The following is a 17,569-nucleotide window of genomic DNA, read 5'->3' as shown; positions in this document are numbered from 1 at the left end:
TTATTTGTGAATCAGATAGTTTTAGGTGAATGTTTCATTAAAGTAAATGTCCGTTTACCTCTGATGCTGATTCAGTTCCCGTATTGTTTATGTCCTCAATCTATTGAATGAGAATTTCATATCATTACATTACATCAGATTTCTATTTTTTTTGCTTTTAAACATACAATGGAAAACTAATTTAATTATGACTTACGGTAAATTTTTAATTTATAATTTTTGAAATATTTTTGTTTCAAATTAGCTAATTATATCCCTTTAATTGAAGATTAAACCTTATATTGGTTTTTGCATTTTGATATAAATATCAATATCTAGGGACCAATATATTAAGAAAAAATTAAAATAAAGCCTACCTTTGTAATATTCGAATTTGGATAATTGACCAAACTCATGACCTCGCAGTGAGCTTACATAAGCATCAGTTATTAATAAAATTATCCATTTAAACTGAGATACAGAAACATTTCTCCATTCTCTGTCTCTGCCCCAGTAAAAGAAAATATATCATTAGCAATCAAATAACCATAACTGTATTTACAATAAAAATATATGGCAAAAAATATAACTGACGCAATAAAGTGTGATGAAAGGTATAGGCTTTCACATGGCTAGTTTAGAAAGGGAAAAAATTTCTGGAAGTCATAATTGTTTATATTTTGACCAAATCTAGGTAGGGAAGTCCCTCATTCAAAAGGAGGGAGCTCAATTTGGCCATTACTCGTAAGAAATATCACTGTTAGCTTGAAGGGCAGGCTAATGTACAAAAACTGAGAAATGAAGAGAAGAAAGGTAATTTAAAGAATGCAGTGTTTGAGATCTCAGGAAAAAGGAAAAGTTAGAAAGTAAAAATTCAGATTGTTTATTATCTTAATTTGATTTTTAACTCTGGTGAAAGAGCCTGGAAGTAGCGTGTACCTCACGCAGCCTAAGGGAATTCTGTTGTACTTTGGTTCATACTAGGAACTGGGCTGACTAAGGCCCTGTTCTGACACCATCCCACTTTTCTATGTTCTCTGTCAAGTAAGAAGTAATACATTTTATTAAGATACCAAATTTCTTTTTTTTATATATATTTTATTGATTTTTTACAGAGAGGAAGGGAGAGAGATAGAGAGTTAGAAACATCAATGAGAGAGAAACATCGATCAGCTGCCTCCTGCACATCCCCCACTGAGGATGTGCCCGCAACCCAAGTACATGCCCTTGACCAGAATCGAACCTGGGACCATCCCACTTTTCTATGTTCTCTGTCAAGTAAGAAGTAATACATTTTATTAAGATACCAAATTTCTTGAAAAGTAAATTATTCTGAACAAATCGTTAAAATATATCTATTTTTATATTTTAATAGTTGATCAATAGTTGTGTTCAGAGTAATTTGCTTTGTTACAGAATTATTTATCACACTGATTTGCCATGTAAATGGTGAATGTTTTATTGAATGATGTATTATACTAAGAAACAATTTACTGGATCTATAATGAAATAACTACAAAATTATTTCCTTTCGAAAAGATGTTAACAATTCCTCTATCACAATCTCTCAATAAAAAGTTCTAAGAGATATGATGAGAAGCCAGGCATTGAGAGTATTGGGAAGAATTTCACTCAGCCTCCCTCCTGACTCAGGAATCCCTTCTATAGCTTTTTAAAAAAAAATTGATTGATTTTAGAGAGAAAGGAAGAGGGGAGAGAGAGAGAAGGGGAGAGAGTCACCGATTTGTCATTCCACTCATTTATGCATTCATTGGTTGATTCTTGTATGTGCCCTGACCAGGGATCGAAGCCGCAACCTTGGCTTATTGGGATGACACTCTAACTGAGCTACCCAGCCAAGGCTATAGCATTCTTGAATATGGACTCGTACAAGTGGATTTTTCAAACAAACATTAAGACTCTTCTTGCCCTAGGCTATTTGGCTCAGTGGAGAGAGTGTCAGCCTGTGGACTGAAGTGTCCCAGGTTCGATTCTGGTCAAGGGCACATGCCTGGGTTGTGTACTTGATCCCCTGTAGGGGGTGTGCAGGAGGCAGAGATTATTTTCTCTCATTATTGATGTTTCTATCTCTCTCTCCCTCTCCCTTCCTCTCTAAAATCAATAAAAAAAATATTTTTTAAAAAGAAAAAAAGATTCTTCTTGACTACCTATGTCATACTTTACTACTTATATTCAAAGAAAGATTAATTGTATTAGATATGAGCAGAAAATGTACTTAATTGGGATTTTAAATTATTTGCAAGATAAAAATTGCTATTAGTAGTTCATTTTGTTCTATCTAAATATTCTCAAATAATTAAACAGGCCAAAAATTTCATTAACCAAGACTGTATGGCACCCTGCCACATAGTATCAGGGGTTACTGAGGTGGTTCTCTTTCATGATTATATTTTATTTCCATCTCTCTTTGAGTATCCTATGTATTCATCATGTTCAAACTCACGTCTTCAACATACACATAGTTTTTCTTTGAGAAACCACTACCTACATATTCAGTGCCTGGGGTTACGATGGGTCTAGTGAGTAATCAGTGCTTTTTTGAAAATGGACAAGACTTAAAAGAAGTACACTAAACAATGTGCATACTCATTGTTTGCTACCAAACACCCTGTATTTTAATTATATATTTTATTGTAATGCTATTACCTTATTTTATACTTTATACAAATGAAATTACATATATATTATCTTTATAATCTACATATGTAAAAGGCTAATATGCAAGTGTCCCCTTGGGAATTCCACCAGGAGACTGGGAGTTTGATTGCTCACTATGACATGCACTGATCACCAGGGGGCGGCGCAGAACATGATGGGTGACCAGCAGCAGCGGCGGGGCGCTGAGGGAGCAAGGGAAGGGGGGGGGGGGGGACTGCGTGGTGGCGGCATGTGGGTGGCGAGGGAAGGAAGAGGCAGGGAGACAGGAAAAGCGGGAATCTGTTTGGCCCTGATCACCAGCCAGGCCTAGGGACCCTACCCGTGCACAAATTTCATGCACTGGGCCTCTAATATTATAATTGTATTCCCTTGTGAAATTTCATTGCAAAGGTATACTAGTCTTTTATGGAGGTGACAGGGGCAAAGTATATACCATCCTTTCCTCAGATAAAGAGGTACATAGTCATAAAATAGAGGAATTTTCAATTGTTGCCTATAATTCCTCTGGCATATGTCATTAACTGCCACCATGCAAGTGGTTATTGGTGCCATAGAAGTGGTTATTTGCAAAGTCTAGGTAAATAAACGTCTTTGACATGCAAATATGGCGTATGCTTTGCTTTCTTTGTCATTTTTCTTTTTAGAAAGTAGCAGAAGCTGAAAAGAGCATAGCAAATAGATTTAAGGCACTTAAAGAGTAGGCAAAAAAAAAAAAAGCCAAGTACAATCTCACAATTACAATGTGTTGTTTTTTTAAGAGATAATATACTATGAAGACTCTATTACAATATTTGTTAAAATACTGATGAGAGGAGAAACTAAAATGGTTCTATAATATTTTATCTATATGTATTATTATTTAGGTAAAACATTAGGTATGTATAGCCACTTACTCTGTACCAGGCACAGTTCTAAGTGCTTTACATTTATTAACTCAGGTAACCTTATTTACAACTCTAGGAAAATAAATATCATTATTATCTCATAAAGCTCAAAACATTGATCATCTCTTTTGATCTTCCAGTGTAGATCTGGTTTAGCACATCTATCTATACTAATAAAAGGGTAATATGCTAATTAGACCGGATAGACCGGACGTCTTCCGGACGTCCTTCTAGACCAGCGGTTCTCAACCTGTGGGTCGCTACCCCTTTGGCGGTCGAACGACCCTTTCACAGGGGTCGCCTAAGACCATCCTGCATATCAGATATTTACATTATGATTCATAATAGTAGCAACATTACAGTTATGAAGTAGCAATGAAAATAATTTTATGGTTGGGTCACAACACAAGGAACTGTATTTAAAGGGCCAGAAGGTTGAGAACCACTGTTCTAGACAAAGCCATGGTGACAGAGGCCGAGGCAGAGGCGGTTAGAGGCGATCAGGCTGGCGGGGAGATGTTTAGGGGCAATCAGGCTGGCAGGGGAGAGCGACTAGGGGTGATCAGGCTGGCAGGCAGAGGGGTTAGGGATGATCGGCAGGCAGGCAGAGTGGTTAGGGGCGATTAGGCAGGTGAGCAGTTAGGAGCCAGCAGTCCCGGATTGCGAGAGGGATATCCAACTGCCGGTTTAGGCCCAATCCCACAGGGATCCCTGCGGGATTGGGCCTGAACCCGCAATCCGACATCCCCCGAGGGGTCCCGGATTGGAGAAGGTGCAGGCTGGGCTGAGGGACCCACTCCCCCCATGCACGAATTTCGTGCACTGGGCCTCTAGTAAACAGTATAACTGTCTCTGTCATCTATTCAACTATATGACTACAGATTATTTATAATGTAAAACAAATATCAATATATTAAAGAAATTTTTGTGATCAATCAGTTCTTTATTTAAAATATAATTATTACTATTAGAACTGTAAGTTTCTGTCATAATAATTAATATTTGAGAGATTAGTTTTTTCTGGACTTTATATATTCTTGAGTATTTCAAAAATACCAGCCTCTTACTTCTCAGGCTCTTAGCTAAAATATACGGGAATTCGAAGTTCATTAACAGATTATATAAAATCACAATAATAATACTTTAATTCTCATTTCTCCTCTATGGGCATCAGTTATATAAAGGAAACTAGAGGCCCGGTGCATGAAATTCATGCATGGAGAGGGTGGGTCCCTCAGCCCAGCCTGCACCCTCTCACAATCCGGGACCGCTGGCTCCTAACCACTCACCTGCCTGCCTGCCTGATTGCCCCTAACCACTCACCTGCCTGCCTGATTACCCCTAACTGCTCACCTGATTGCCTGATTGCCCCTAACTGCCTCTGCCTTGGCCCCCACTACGGCAGCTTTGTCTGGAAGGACGTCCAGAATGACATCCAGAAGGTTGTTCAGCTGTCCAGTCTAATTAGCATATTATGCTATTATTATTATTATTATTGTTATTTTATTATTATTATAGATGGCTGACATACATTTGCTCCCCGCTCCTATTACCATCCCCAACTTAAAAAAATTAAACTAGATAATAATACCATTTTTTAATTAGATTTCCAGAACATATTTTATTTATTTATTTATTTATTTATTGTTAATCTTCACCCAAGGATATTTTACCATTGATTTTTTAGGGAAAGAGGGAAAGACAAAGAGAAAAACATCAATGTGAGAGAAACACATTGATTGGTTGCCTCCTGCACAACCCCTGACCAAGGGCCTGGGCCTGGGAGGAGCCTGCAACCACGGTATGTGCCCTTCGCTGCAATCGAACCCAGGACCCTTTGGTCTGCAGGCCAATGCTCTATCCACTGAGCCAAACCGACTAGGACTAATAATACCATTATTAAATAAAATGTGATTTAATTGGTTTCAAATTCTTGAGTAGAAAGATATGCTCATTATGCCTTAGTGTTTGATAATAACCAAGTATTTACTGATTGCTATTAAAAGACCAGCATTTTATTAAATGTTTGTGGATAGCTTATATGTGAAATTGTCTTATATCTATACTAGAAGCCCAATATCTATACCAGTATATCTATACTGGGGTCCCTCGGCATAGCCCGCGTGGATTGGGCCGAAACCAGCAGTCCAACACTGCCTGCCGCTCCTGCTCATCCCGGAACCACTGCGTCTGCCACCACCGCCACTAGGTAGGTTCACTGCAGCTCTACTGAGGTCTCCGGGCTGCAGCGGCCGCCAGCCGTGAGCCCTGTGTCTGGCTCCCATCTGTCAGCTGAGCAGCGCTCCTGCTGTGGGAGTGCACTGACCACCAGGGGGCAGCTCCTGCATTGAGCGCATCATAGCTACTGGTCGTTTGGTCACTTAGGCTTTTACATATATAGATAAAATCCTCTAACATGTCAAGAAAAATAACCAATGTGGACAGTGTAAGGAATGTGGATGGAAGGGTAAGATGGTATATAACAAACAAAAAAATTCAACCTTAAAATAGGCACATTCTGCCCTTAGCCTTCTAGGCATTTGATATTAAATATTTGTGGTTAGGATCTTGTTTTCAAGGTAGCTACTATGTAATAGGTTCATGTTACATTAAAATATTTTAATTAGGCAGCATAATGATTAGTTTTACTCTTAAAATTAGTTTCTAAAGCAAATACTAACTTAATATTTAGTTTATACCTGCTCAGCCCTTTTTGCTAATTCGCGTTGTATCTTCCTCTTTTCTAACATATCCTGCTCAATTCTGCGTTTTCGTTCCTCCTCTGTTCTCTTCCTTTGTTCCTCTTGTCTTTGTTTCTCCATTTCAGCAAATCTACCTTTAACAGTTCCTGAGAATAGATGAAACATGCTTGATACTTTGCTGTTTTCCTTCTTTACAATTTCATTTACAATTTACCTTTCAAGTGTCTTACCTGTTAGCTTGGGAACATAAGCTTTATCTACTTTAGAAGACACCTCTCCCTCTTCATCAGAAGCAAGCATTTCTTTAATCTAGAAGGTTAAATTAATATGAACATGTCACAAATTTAGACTAAACCACATTATATGCAGAGTTGGAAATTAGTTTTTAAATACAGAAAATTATCTTAATTATGGTTAATATGAAACATAGTAAATGTGAATAATGAAATGTAAATTAATAAGATGAATATTTGCACAATAGTAAAATAAAATAAAATAACCTCCTGTTTTCTCCTGTTCCATTCTCTCTCTCTAATATATTGTTCTTTTCTTCTTTGCTTTTCGTCTCTAGATCTCCTTTGATTTCTTTCTTCCCTGGCTCTTTGCATGGCTTCAAACTTATCCTTTACATCACCTTTGCCAAGTTTTGGCACATAGGTTTTTGGGACAGGTTTAGATGAAGAAAGCAGAATCTTCGTTAGAAGAAAATAAAGAAAAGAAAGTTGAAAAAAATAAAGATAGGAATAAGTTAGGTAAAGATAGATCAGAATAAGCAATACAAGAAATACTTGTTGAAACAGAAAATAGAAATGAGTTTGAAACCTTTATTTTAACCACAAGAATCTGATTATATACTGTCTGAAGTCTAAATCTAAAAAAGGAAATTATAGAAAATATGAGAGTAAAATTTTATTAATATATAGTACAGAAGTTCCATCTTGTAAGTGCATTCCACTGAAGCTGAGGGCTAGTAAAATATATAAATTGAATACTGGATTCTAATTTAAAATAACCTGTATTTTATCAACCTACTCCCATTGCTTGCTTAAAAGATACCCAGACTAATTTTTTAAAATATATTTTTATTGATTTCAGAGAGGAAGGGAGAGGGAGAGAGAGATAGAAATATCAACACAACAATGATGAGAGAGAGCTACCAATCAGCTGCCTCCTGTACACTCCCCACTAGGGATCTAGCCCCCAACCCAGGCTTGTGCCCTGACAGAGAATTGAACCATGACCTTCTGGTTCATAGTTTGACTCTCAACTACTGAGCCACACTGGCCGGGCACCCAGACTAATTTCAATAAATTAGATGAAGTTGAAAATAAAGCAAAAGTTTAGGCTTAAAGTTTAATTCACACATTAATGTTCTTGCTTGTTTCCATATCTAATATGAGTTAAACTTAAGTCCAGTCCTTTATTTCTCATTTGCAGCTGAGATGTGCCAGGGTCTTTGTGCACAGGCAGAGACGACTTATATTGTTACTGCCCATCCAGAACTTCTATAAAACAACATTAAAAATGTGTAAGAATGTCCGGCCGGTGTTGCTCAGTGGTTGAGCATCGACCTACGAACCAGGAGGTCATAGTTTAATTCCCAGTCAGGCCATATGCCCTGGTTGCGAGCTCGGTCCCCAGTGTGGGGTGTGCAGAAGGCAGCCGATCAATGATTTCTTTTCTATCATTGATGTTTCATCTCTCTCTCTCCCTCTCCTTCCTCTCTGAAATCAATAAAAATATACGTTTTTAATGTGTAAGAAAGCTGTCTCATTCCAAATAGGATGAGCTCTATAGGAAAATTTCCAAATGGCAAAAGAGCTTCCCAAAACTTTTCCTCCACTATAAAACCTAGAAAGCAAATTATTTTCATCATTTTTTAAAATTAAGCTGATCTCTAAAAGAAGTTTCAGTAAATAAAGCTTCAGTTCTTACTTAGAACGCCAAACCCTTTCTCCTAAGCACTAATGACAAATTGCTAATTAATCTGGCATACCCAGCCCCTATTTTATCTACTTATGGTGTCATTGGCCATTTAAAGTTTTATTACGTTTATAATTTGGGGGCATCACCAAATTTGGGGTTGGATTCTTCTTACTACAACTCTCCATAACTGCAGCCAAGAACCAGAAAATGGCTGAGAAGTTTTATTGCAGCTTCTGGAGGAAGTGCTAGTAGGGACCCTCACCTGAGAGTGAATTATTGCTAACTCCTGAGAGTGCAAGTCAAATCCGTTTTTTTAATACTGAAAATATAACTTCTAAGACTTAACAAGATATTAAAATTCTACTCGAGATACTTCCCATCACATCCACTTTACTATCATTCACAAATTTAATAATCATGATTCTCAGATTGGAACCAAAGCAAAACTACGGGACCCAAGACCAGCCTGTGAATTTCTTATGATTTATGTCTTGACACTATGTTGTTATGAATTTGTCAACGTGACCTTTCCACTGAACAACTGCCCTTTCAGCAGTTCTACAGTCAACCTTAGGTTTCCCCCTACTTCTTTTTTAACTCTGGAGACTTACCTCAGCCTTTTGGGAAATATCATTCATGTTTGCTCTATGTCGTCTTGGGGTGATTATGAAGCTTTGTGTATTTTTGCACCTGAAAAATATTAGTATTGAATAAGAATTTTAATGACTTAATTTTTAAAAATATGCTATGCATTTTTGTAAATATTAATAGTATGTTAATTGCTCCTTAAGAAATACTGACATTATCCAGGTAAGTCCTAAATTGTGATAACTCTTAGCTTCTTTCCCCAAGATTTAGGGTAGAGAAGGTACAAGATGCATGGTATTAAAAGATCTTTGTAAGTGTATGGCCCAAAATAGCTTGTGACTATAGCTAGTGCACTTGCAAAGAATTTGTGTCCTGCAGTTATTAGGTGTATTATTCTATAAATATCAACCAGGTCAAGGTGGTTGATAGTGTTATTGAAATTTCTGTCTTCACTTTTTTTTTGGCCTAGTTTTACCAGTCTTCAACTATGTGGAATTGTCTATTTCTTCTTTTAATTCTGTCATTTGTGTCTCATATAATTTCAAACTCTCTTAAGTGCATATACATTATGATTTTAATATCTTCTGTTAGAATTGACCCTTTCATCAGTATGAAATTTCTGTCTTACCTCATTGCCTTGAACTTATCTGATATTAAAATAGCTACATCAACTTTCTTAAGTTTAGTTTGCATAGTATATCATTTTCTAGCCATTTATTTTCAACCTACCTCTGTCTTTACATGTGAAGTACATCTTTTGGATACAGCACATAATTGGACTTTACTTTTTAAAATAAAATCAATTCTGATATTATCTTTTAATTGCAGTGTTTAGTCTATTAACATTTAATGTAATTATTTATATGAATGGACTTAAGTCTACCATTTACTATTTATTTCTTATTTGTCCCCTCTTTTTTGTTCTTTTATTATTTTTTTTCTTGCCTACTTCTGGATTAATTGAATACTTTTCAGAGTTTTATTGTAATTTATTTATTGTAATTTGTAAAATTAAAAAATAGCTTTACTAAGTTACAGTTGACAGACAATAAAGTACACTTTTTAAAAGTGCACAATTTGATAAGTTCTGCCATATGTATGTATTCATGACACCATCACCACAATCAAGAAAATGAATATATACATTATTCCCAAACGTTTTCTCAGACCCCTTACTTCCTTCCTCTTCCTGCCTCTCCCACCCCCACCCCCCCAACCCCAGGCAGATATGCTTTCTGTCACTATAGATTAGTTCAAATTTTCTATAAATGGAATTATATAGTATGTACTTGATTGTCTGGCTTTTTTTCACCCAGCATAATTATTTTGAGGTTCATCCACGTTGTTGCATTTGCCAATAGTTCATTCCTTTTTATTACTGATTATTATATGCCCCAATTTGTTAACCATTCATCTGTTGATAGACATTAGGGTTGTTTCCAGTTACTGACTATTACAAATAAAGCTGCTATGAACATTCATGTACAAGTCTTGAGGCAGCCAATAGATGTTTCTCTCTCATCGATGTTTCTATCCCTCTATCTCTCTCCCTTCCTCTCTCTCTAAAATCAATAAAAACATGTTTTTTTTTTTAAAAAAGAGAAATGTTTTGTAGTATTCAGTCTGCGGGTCTTTCATATCTTTTGTGAGATTGATCCCTAAAAAATTTTCACATTTGTTGTTGCTTTTGTAAATGGTGTGTTTTTAGGTTTCAATTGATAATTGTCTGTTGCTAGTATATAAATACATAATTTATTTTTGTACTATGATCTTATATCCTGCTACCCTGCTAAAGTAAAATTATCAATTCCATTGGGTTTTTGTTTGTTTTAGATTTCATTAGATTTTCTACATAGATGATTGCATCATCTGTGAACACTTTTTCCTTTTAATCTGGATGTCTTTTATTTCTTTTTGTGGCCTGATTGTACTGGCTAGAATTTCCAGGACAGTGTTAAGTAGAAGTAATGAGAGCTGGCTTCTTTGCCTTGTTCCTGATCTCAGGGGAAAAAATTTTCTCTCACCAATAAGTATGATTTTAGCTATAGATTTTTTCTTAGATGAACTATATCAGATTAAGTTCCTTTCTATTCCTATTATGCTGCAGTAATTTCAGGAATGGGTGTTGAATTATCTAATGCTTTTTCTTTGTCTATTAAGATAATCATGTGGTTTTAATTTTTATTATGGTGAATCAATTTATTTATTTTCAAATGTTAAATCAACTTTCCATTCCTAGGATAAATTTCATTGGTCATGATGTATTACCCTATACATCCTGATAAATTCAGTTTGATAAAATTTTGTTAAGAAGTTTTCCATACACGTTTGCAAAGGATATTGGTCTGTAGGGTTTTTTTAAATATTTTTTTATTGATTTTAGAGAAGAAAGGAGAGATAGAAACATCCATGAGAGAAGCATCAACATTGATTGGCTGCTTCCTGCAAGTCCCCTGCTGGGGATCAGCTTGCAACTTGGGAATCAAACCAATCACCTCTTGGTGCATGGGTCAGCGCTCAATCACTGAGCCACACAGGCCAGGTGGTTTGTAGTTTTATATTCTTGTAATACCTGTGTGATTGTTTTTTCAATTTTTTTGTATTGATTTTAGAGAGGAAGAGTGTGGGAGAGAGAGATAGAAACATCAATGATGAGAGAGAATTATAGATTGGTTGCCTCCTACATGGTCTCTACTGGGAATTGAGCTCAAAACCCAAGAATTGAACCATGACCTCCTGGTTCATAGGTTGACCCTCAACTACTGAGCCACACCTGTTTTTGTTAACTGAGTAATACTTCTCTCACAGAATGAGTTGGGAAGTATTTTCTCTTCTTTAATTTTCTGTAATAGTGCATGTAGAGTTGGTATTATTTTTTTCCTTAAATGTTTGCAAGAACTTCCCAATGAAATCATCTGGGGCTAGTTTTCTTTGTGTGAGGAGATAATATGATGGGGTGAGTGGGTCTCAATTCCATGTAACTATTAACAAAGTGATAACTGTTGTAGTTTAATGGGCCGGTGGGTGCTTATACATTACTAACAACAATTACTAATAGCCCTGGCCAGTTTGACTCAGTGGATAGAGCGTTGGCCTGAGGACTGAAGGGTCCCAGGTTAGATTCTGGTAAAGGGCACATGCCCAGGTTGTTGGCTCGATTCCCAGTGGGGACTGTGCAGGAGGCAGCTGATCAATGATTCTCTCTCATCATTGATGTTTCTATCTCTCGCTCCCGCTCCCTTCCTCCCTGAAATCAATAAAAATATATTTTAAAAAACAATTACTAATAAAAGCAGGCCATGCTTGGATGAAAGTATGTCATTAATCAAGGTTTACAAGCAATCTACTTCTACATGCCTGAGATAAAAATAACTATTAGCTCTAGTCCTATTCGCTTATCTGAGCCATTCTATCATATCTAGAGTTACCTATCAGATATTTCTTCTTGTATAACCAACAAAATCTACCCTTAATACTCATAGTTTCTCAAACCTTAAAGTTACTACTGGTTTATTTTTCTATATCTCCTACATTTTAATAGATTGTCAAGATTGTGAATGTTGCTTTCAAATTTGTTCTTACATGTTACTTCACTATTTCCACTGCCCCCATTCTACTATAAGTCTTCACCTCACATTTGATTACCATAATTTGATCATAAGACCTAACCCAAGTTCCAACACTGTTGCTTCCTAGTTAGGATTAGAAAAGATAACATGTGTAACGACTCTAGAATAATATCTAACATTAGTAGGTATCAATAAGTTTGATTCATTTCATTACTCCTGGTGTCCCTCACTACAATGTACCCTCTTCAGTAAAAACCTACAATTCCCTGCAAGTGAGCAGGGAACCTTTAAATTCATTTGTATCATTTAAGAGGAATACCAAAGGGTACGAAGAAAATTTGAGCAATCTCATATAGGACTATGGGGATTGATAATTTTAGCTGAATTAATTGGCCAGATGAACTTCAAGAAGACTTTTTTCCTGGTAACATGAAAGAAAATTGCGTGGCTTGGTGACAATAAAGAATTACCCTGTCAAAAATAGTCGGGAGAATAAATGAATCAGCTCACTTCATCAAATTTTTTTTAAATCTTCAAATTATATCTTGACTTATTTATAGAATCCGAATGAAATAAGATTGATCTTTAAACTTTACTGAGTAAAACCACTTAGAATAGTTCTTTAAATGTCATTTCAGTATTTTGAGCTCCGTTTTGAAAGTCTGTGAAAATTTGAACAGTACTAAACCTTAACTTTTTTGGTTAAAATATAAGCAAGTGATCTTTTGCTGATAGTTGGCTCTGTTCTACATTTTCAGGGTAAAAGAGTTTTAGCAAAACACATTTATGAGCTTTTTGTGTTATGGAGTTGTTTTTTTAAGGTCTAGATTACAAACCAAGAGGACTCATATCTCTTAACTAGCTTTATGTTAGAGAAATTAATTTCAAAATCAAGCAGATAAATACTTATAGGATTCCTTTAAAAAAACAGTTTTTTAAAGGTATGACTCTGGCTGGTAGAAACAACAGTGTATTCCAACTGTTAACTCAGTTGTCTTTCTGGGCTAAACCAAGGTTAAAAGTATAAATTTGACTACATTTGGTTTATTAGCTTCACAGGAAAAAATTCTATTCCACAGTCACTGATTGTATTGTCTAATCTAAATCCACCATCTCACTAACACACTCCTAGATCACAATATGAAAAAAAAAATAATGATGAAAATAATCAAGCTAACATTTACTAAGCCTTTACTGTGTGCCAGGTAATGTGCTAATTTATTCCCCACAAGAACCCTTTAAGGAAATTCTATTATCAAACCCTGTCTCAAAACAAAAAAAAGTCTAAGCCTAGTAATTTAAAATTTCTTAAAATATTAGTACAAAAATAATGTCTTAGAGTTTATCTAATAGGATTTGAAGTCTTCTGTAAATTATTACAGCTGGGAAAAATCAAGTGACTTGCCTAAGACCACACAATTAATGAGTGATGGACACAGGATAAAAATGGGCAGAGTTTGTCTACAGAGTCTGCACTCTTGCCCATTGTATTATGCTGATGCCAAGAAAATAGTACAACTGGTGTGTGTGATGGGGATGGGGGCGTAGTTTATAAGGTTTTACTTATTAGTGTAATCAACAGAACATTAATGCAATCATTTGAGAACCACAATTCTGAGCAGTAGAAATATGTTGGAAGCCAAAAGCCATGATTGATAGTATTCTCTGTATTTAGTGAATTTGTCATCTTTTTCTGGCAACTAACTGACAGTCGAACATGGTGATGGGTAACTGAGAAACAAACATTTTGCCTCAGGTGAGCAGCACAGAGTTTTTATTTAAGCTACTTTATTTCCTTTTAAATGGATACATACTAGCAGTTATTCTCTTAGAATTAACTTGGAGTTAGTTAGATAGAACACAGACTTAGGTTTTTAAATGATTCTCAGGTACTAAACGCAATGCAGCTATCTCTGATGGTTGTGGTTTTAGAATTCATTGAGTGAATTCATTCATGCTTAATCTAGGTAGGGGCTGTTTTGATATCTGATTATTAAAGTGTCCAAGTCAGTGACATGCACGTAGCACTCCTATTTCTGTAAATAATGAGAGTGAAGAACGAAGAAATGGTATTCACACATATGTCATTCTCTTGATTAAGAAAAATACTGATATGTCTCATCATTCTGTTAAATTGTCAAAAGTACAGAAGGCTTCTGAATTTCTTATCTAACAGAACATTATTGAACAGAACAGGACATGATTTAACATTATTTAACGTTAGATACTCTTAGAGCAACCAAATTCACTTTTAGTTGTATAATGACAGTGAGAATGTTAGTTTTATGAAGGCTTTTTAAAGAATTAACTGATTCCAAGACATGGACTTTGAAATGTTCACAATGTAGCTGAATGTTATACATTTTAGTGAAGCTCAACACTAAATTATAAATCCATCATGGAAGTTTTTGTGGGAGTCACAGACACCAACCTTTAGTTAAGGAATGGAGCCATAAGCTCTCCAAAATGCAGCTGAAAATATTTAATTCCCTTAAATCCTCTCCTTTTTGTCTCCTAGGACCCTCTCTCCACCCTCCCTCCACAATGCCCTAAATACTCATGTCCTTCCTCCTGGAAGGGTATTACTCACCTTCTACTCTGCCAAAGATGCCTCCCTCTCTTGTATCAACCAACTAGGGACCATGCCTTGGACTAAATAGCTGCTCGATATATAAATGATCATAATTATTTGTGGTGGCATGTGGATTATGAAATAAAAATTCAGAACAAATGATATATACAGGTTTAATCTTGTCATAACTTTTCATAAACCCTCTTGCATACAAAAATTTACAAACTTTTTCAATTTTCAATTTGATAAAACATTAATTCAAAATAATTTGAGCCCAGCCGGTATAGCTCAGTGGTTGAGCGTCCATTGACCTATATGCCAGGAGGTCACCAGTTCGATTCCCAGTCAGGGCACATGCCTGGATTATGGGCTCAATCCCCAGTGGGAGACATGCAGGAGGCAGCCTATCGATGTTTCTCTCTCTCTCCGCCTTTCCTCTCTCTCTCTCAGATCAATAAAAACATTTTTAAAAATAATTATTTGAAATCGTCCAACTTTTGTTTGCTTAAGGACCTTTGTAGCAAAATATTCAGAAATATATATATACTGAGTGGCCAGATTATTATGACCACCTGACGTTTGTAGGCAAATTAGCTATAACTTCGAACTGAAGTTGCTAGAGGGCCAGACCATTATAAATAGGGAAGCAGGTTGTTTACCAGGACAGTAGAAGTGATTTTTTTCTGAAGATATGGGTAAACAACGCGATTTAACAGCCTTTGAATGTGGGATATATATACACTGAGTGGCCAGATTATTATGACCACCTGACGTTTGTAGGCATATTAGTCGTACACTGCATTGTATGGAATATGGAAGCCGAAGGCCTGTTCAAACACCTTTGCTGTCTGCAGTTACCAAGATAAAACGTCTCCAATTTGCACAGGAACACAAGGATTGGACAGTCGAGCAATGGAAAAAAGTCATGTGGTCCGATGAATCACGTTTCCAGTTGCATCATGCAGATGGCAGAGTGAGAATTTGGCGGAAACAGCATGAAAACATGCACCCCACATGCATGAGTACAACCCTTCAGGCTGGTGGGGGCAGTGTTATGGTTTGGGGCATGTTTTCCTGGCATGATTTGGGCCCTTTAATTCGTGTGGAACAATGTCTGAATAGCACAACACACCTAAGTATCGTTGCTGATCAGGTTCATGCTATCATGTTGTAGGCGTATCCCAATGGAGATGGCTTCTTCCAACAAGACAATGCGCCATGCCACGGTGCTCATATTGTACAGGAGTGGTTTCAAGAACATGAGGGAGACTTTACCTTGCTTAGGTGGCCCCCACAATCACCAGATCTCAATCCAATTGAGCATTTGTGGGACGAAGTTAAAAGAGCCATCAGGCAGCTGGTTCCACAACCATCAAATCTCACAGAACTGGACCGTTCTATTCATCAGACATGGTGTCAGATTCCTCGCATCACCTTTCAACATCTCGTGGAGTCAATGCCAAGAAGAATCGCTGCAGTATTGAAGGCAAAAGGTGGCCCAATGAAGTACTGATGGGGTGGTCATAATAATCTGGCCACTCAATATATATATTCCACGTTCAAAGGCTGTTAAATCGCATTGTTTACCCATATCTTCAGAAAAAAATCACTTCTACTGTCCTGGTAAACAACCTGCTTCCCTATTTATAATGGTCAGGCCCTCTAGCAACTTCAGCGTGAAATTATAGCTAATTTGCCTACAAACGTCAGGTGGTCATAATAATCTGGCCACTCAGTGTGTGTGTGTGTGTGTGTATACACACATATATACATATATATGCATATCTAATCTAATAAAAGAGAAACATGGTAATTAGCGTACGACCGCTACCCTTCCCATTGGCTAATCAGGGTGATATGCAAATTAACTGCCAGCCAAGATGGTGGCCAGCAGCCAGGCAGCTGGAAGCGAACATGAGGCTTGCTTGCTTCAGTGACAGAGGACTCCAACGTTCCCCGCCTGCCGCTGCCGGCCTCTGAGCTTGCAGTTTGAAACATTGTAACAAATATAGAAGCTAAACAAAACCACAGAAACCAGCTTTCAGCCGGCCGGGATCTCAGAGCTGGAGTTATACATTGTTTCGATTATAGAGCGGAAACAAACCAGATACCTGCTTTCAGCAGCCGAAGCCTCAGAGCTAGAGCCAGAGCTAAAGCTGGCCCAGAATAAAATAAAAAAAAATAAAAAAAGGAGCGGTTGGGAGCTTCAGTCAACCGCCAGCCTGAAAGCAGCCCTCAGCCCCTCACCCAGACTAGCCAGGCACCCCAGTGGGGACCCCCACCCTGATATACGACACCCTTCAGGGCAAACCAGCCGGCCCCCAAAGGGTAATATGCCTCCCAGCACCGGGATCAGCGGAGCCGTGAGGCCTCCTGGCACCAGATCAGCGTGACAGGGGGCAGCGCCCAAACCCCCTGATCGCCCTGCGACTCTGTGTGTGACAGGGTGCAGCGTGTCAACCCCCTGATCGGCCCTGCTCTGTGGCTGATAGAGGGCGGCACCCCAACCCCCCCCCCCCACAGGCCCTGCTCTGTGTGTGACGGGGTAGAGCCATAACCTCCCCATCGGCCCTGCCCTTGAGTGTGACAGTGGGAGCGCCCCAATCCCCTTGATCAGCCCTGCTCTGTGGGTGACAGGGGGGAGCTCCTTCAACCCCCTGATCGCCCTGC

The 17,569-nt window shown here is 37.5% G+C and overlaps 1 protein-coding gene across 11 annotated transcripts in view; it reads right to left on the bottom strand.

The window, feature by feature from the left end:
* NEXN (nexilin F-actin binding protein) overlaps nucleotides 1-17,569 on the bottom strand; it is a 39,471-nt gene that overhangs the window by 15,933 nt on the left and 5,969 nt on the right. For 4 of the 11 annotated variants that reach the window (XM_014453548.2, XM_014453547.2, XM_023751757.1 and 1 more), the window contains exons 2-6: nucleotides 8,782-8,860; nucleotides 6,745-6,936; nucleotides 6,475-6,553; nucleotides 6,242-6,390; nucleotides 59-100 (exon numbers count right to left, since the gene is read on the bottom strand). In XM_014453548.2, the coding sequence (XP_014309034.1) occupies nucleotides 59-100; nucleotides 6,242-6,390; nucleotides 6,475-6,553; nucleotides 6,745-6,936; nucleotides 8,782-8,860 (541 nt within the window). Of the gene's footprint in view, nucleotides 1-58; nucleotides 101-6,241; nucleotides 6,391-6,474; nucleotides 6,554-6,744; nucleotides 6,937-8,781; nucleotides 8,861-14,917; nucleotides 14,967-17,569 lie in introns of those variants that run through there. The other 7 variants (XM_014453551.2, XM_014453550.2, XM_023751758.1 and 4 more) reach the window with 4 other exon arrangements.

This window comes from Myotis lucifugus, unplaced genomic scaffold (genome assembly GCF_000147115.1).
Source record: "Myotis lucifugus unplaced genomic scaffold, Myoluc2.0 scaffold_25, whole genome shotgun sequence".
NCBI classification, from domain to species: Eukaryota; Metazoa; Chordata; class Mammalia; order Chiroptera; family Vespertilionidae; genus Myotis; species Myotis lucifugus.
This window is presented reverse-complemented; position numbering and strand designations above follow the sequence as displayed.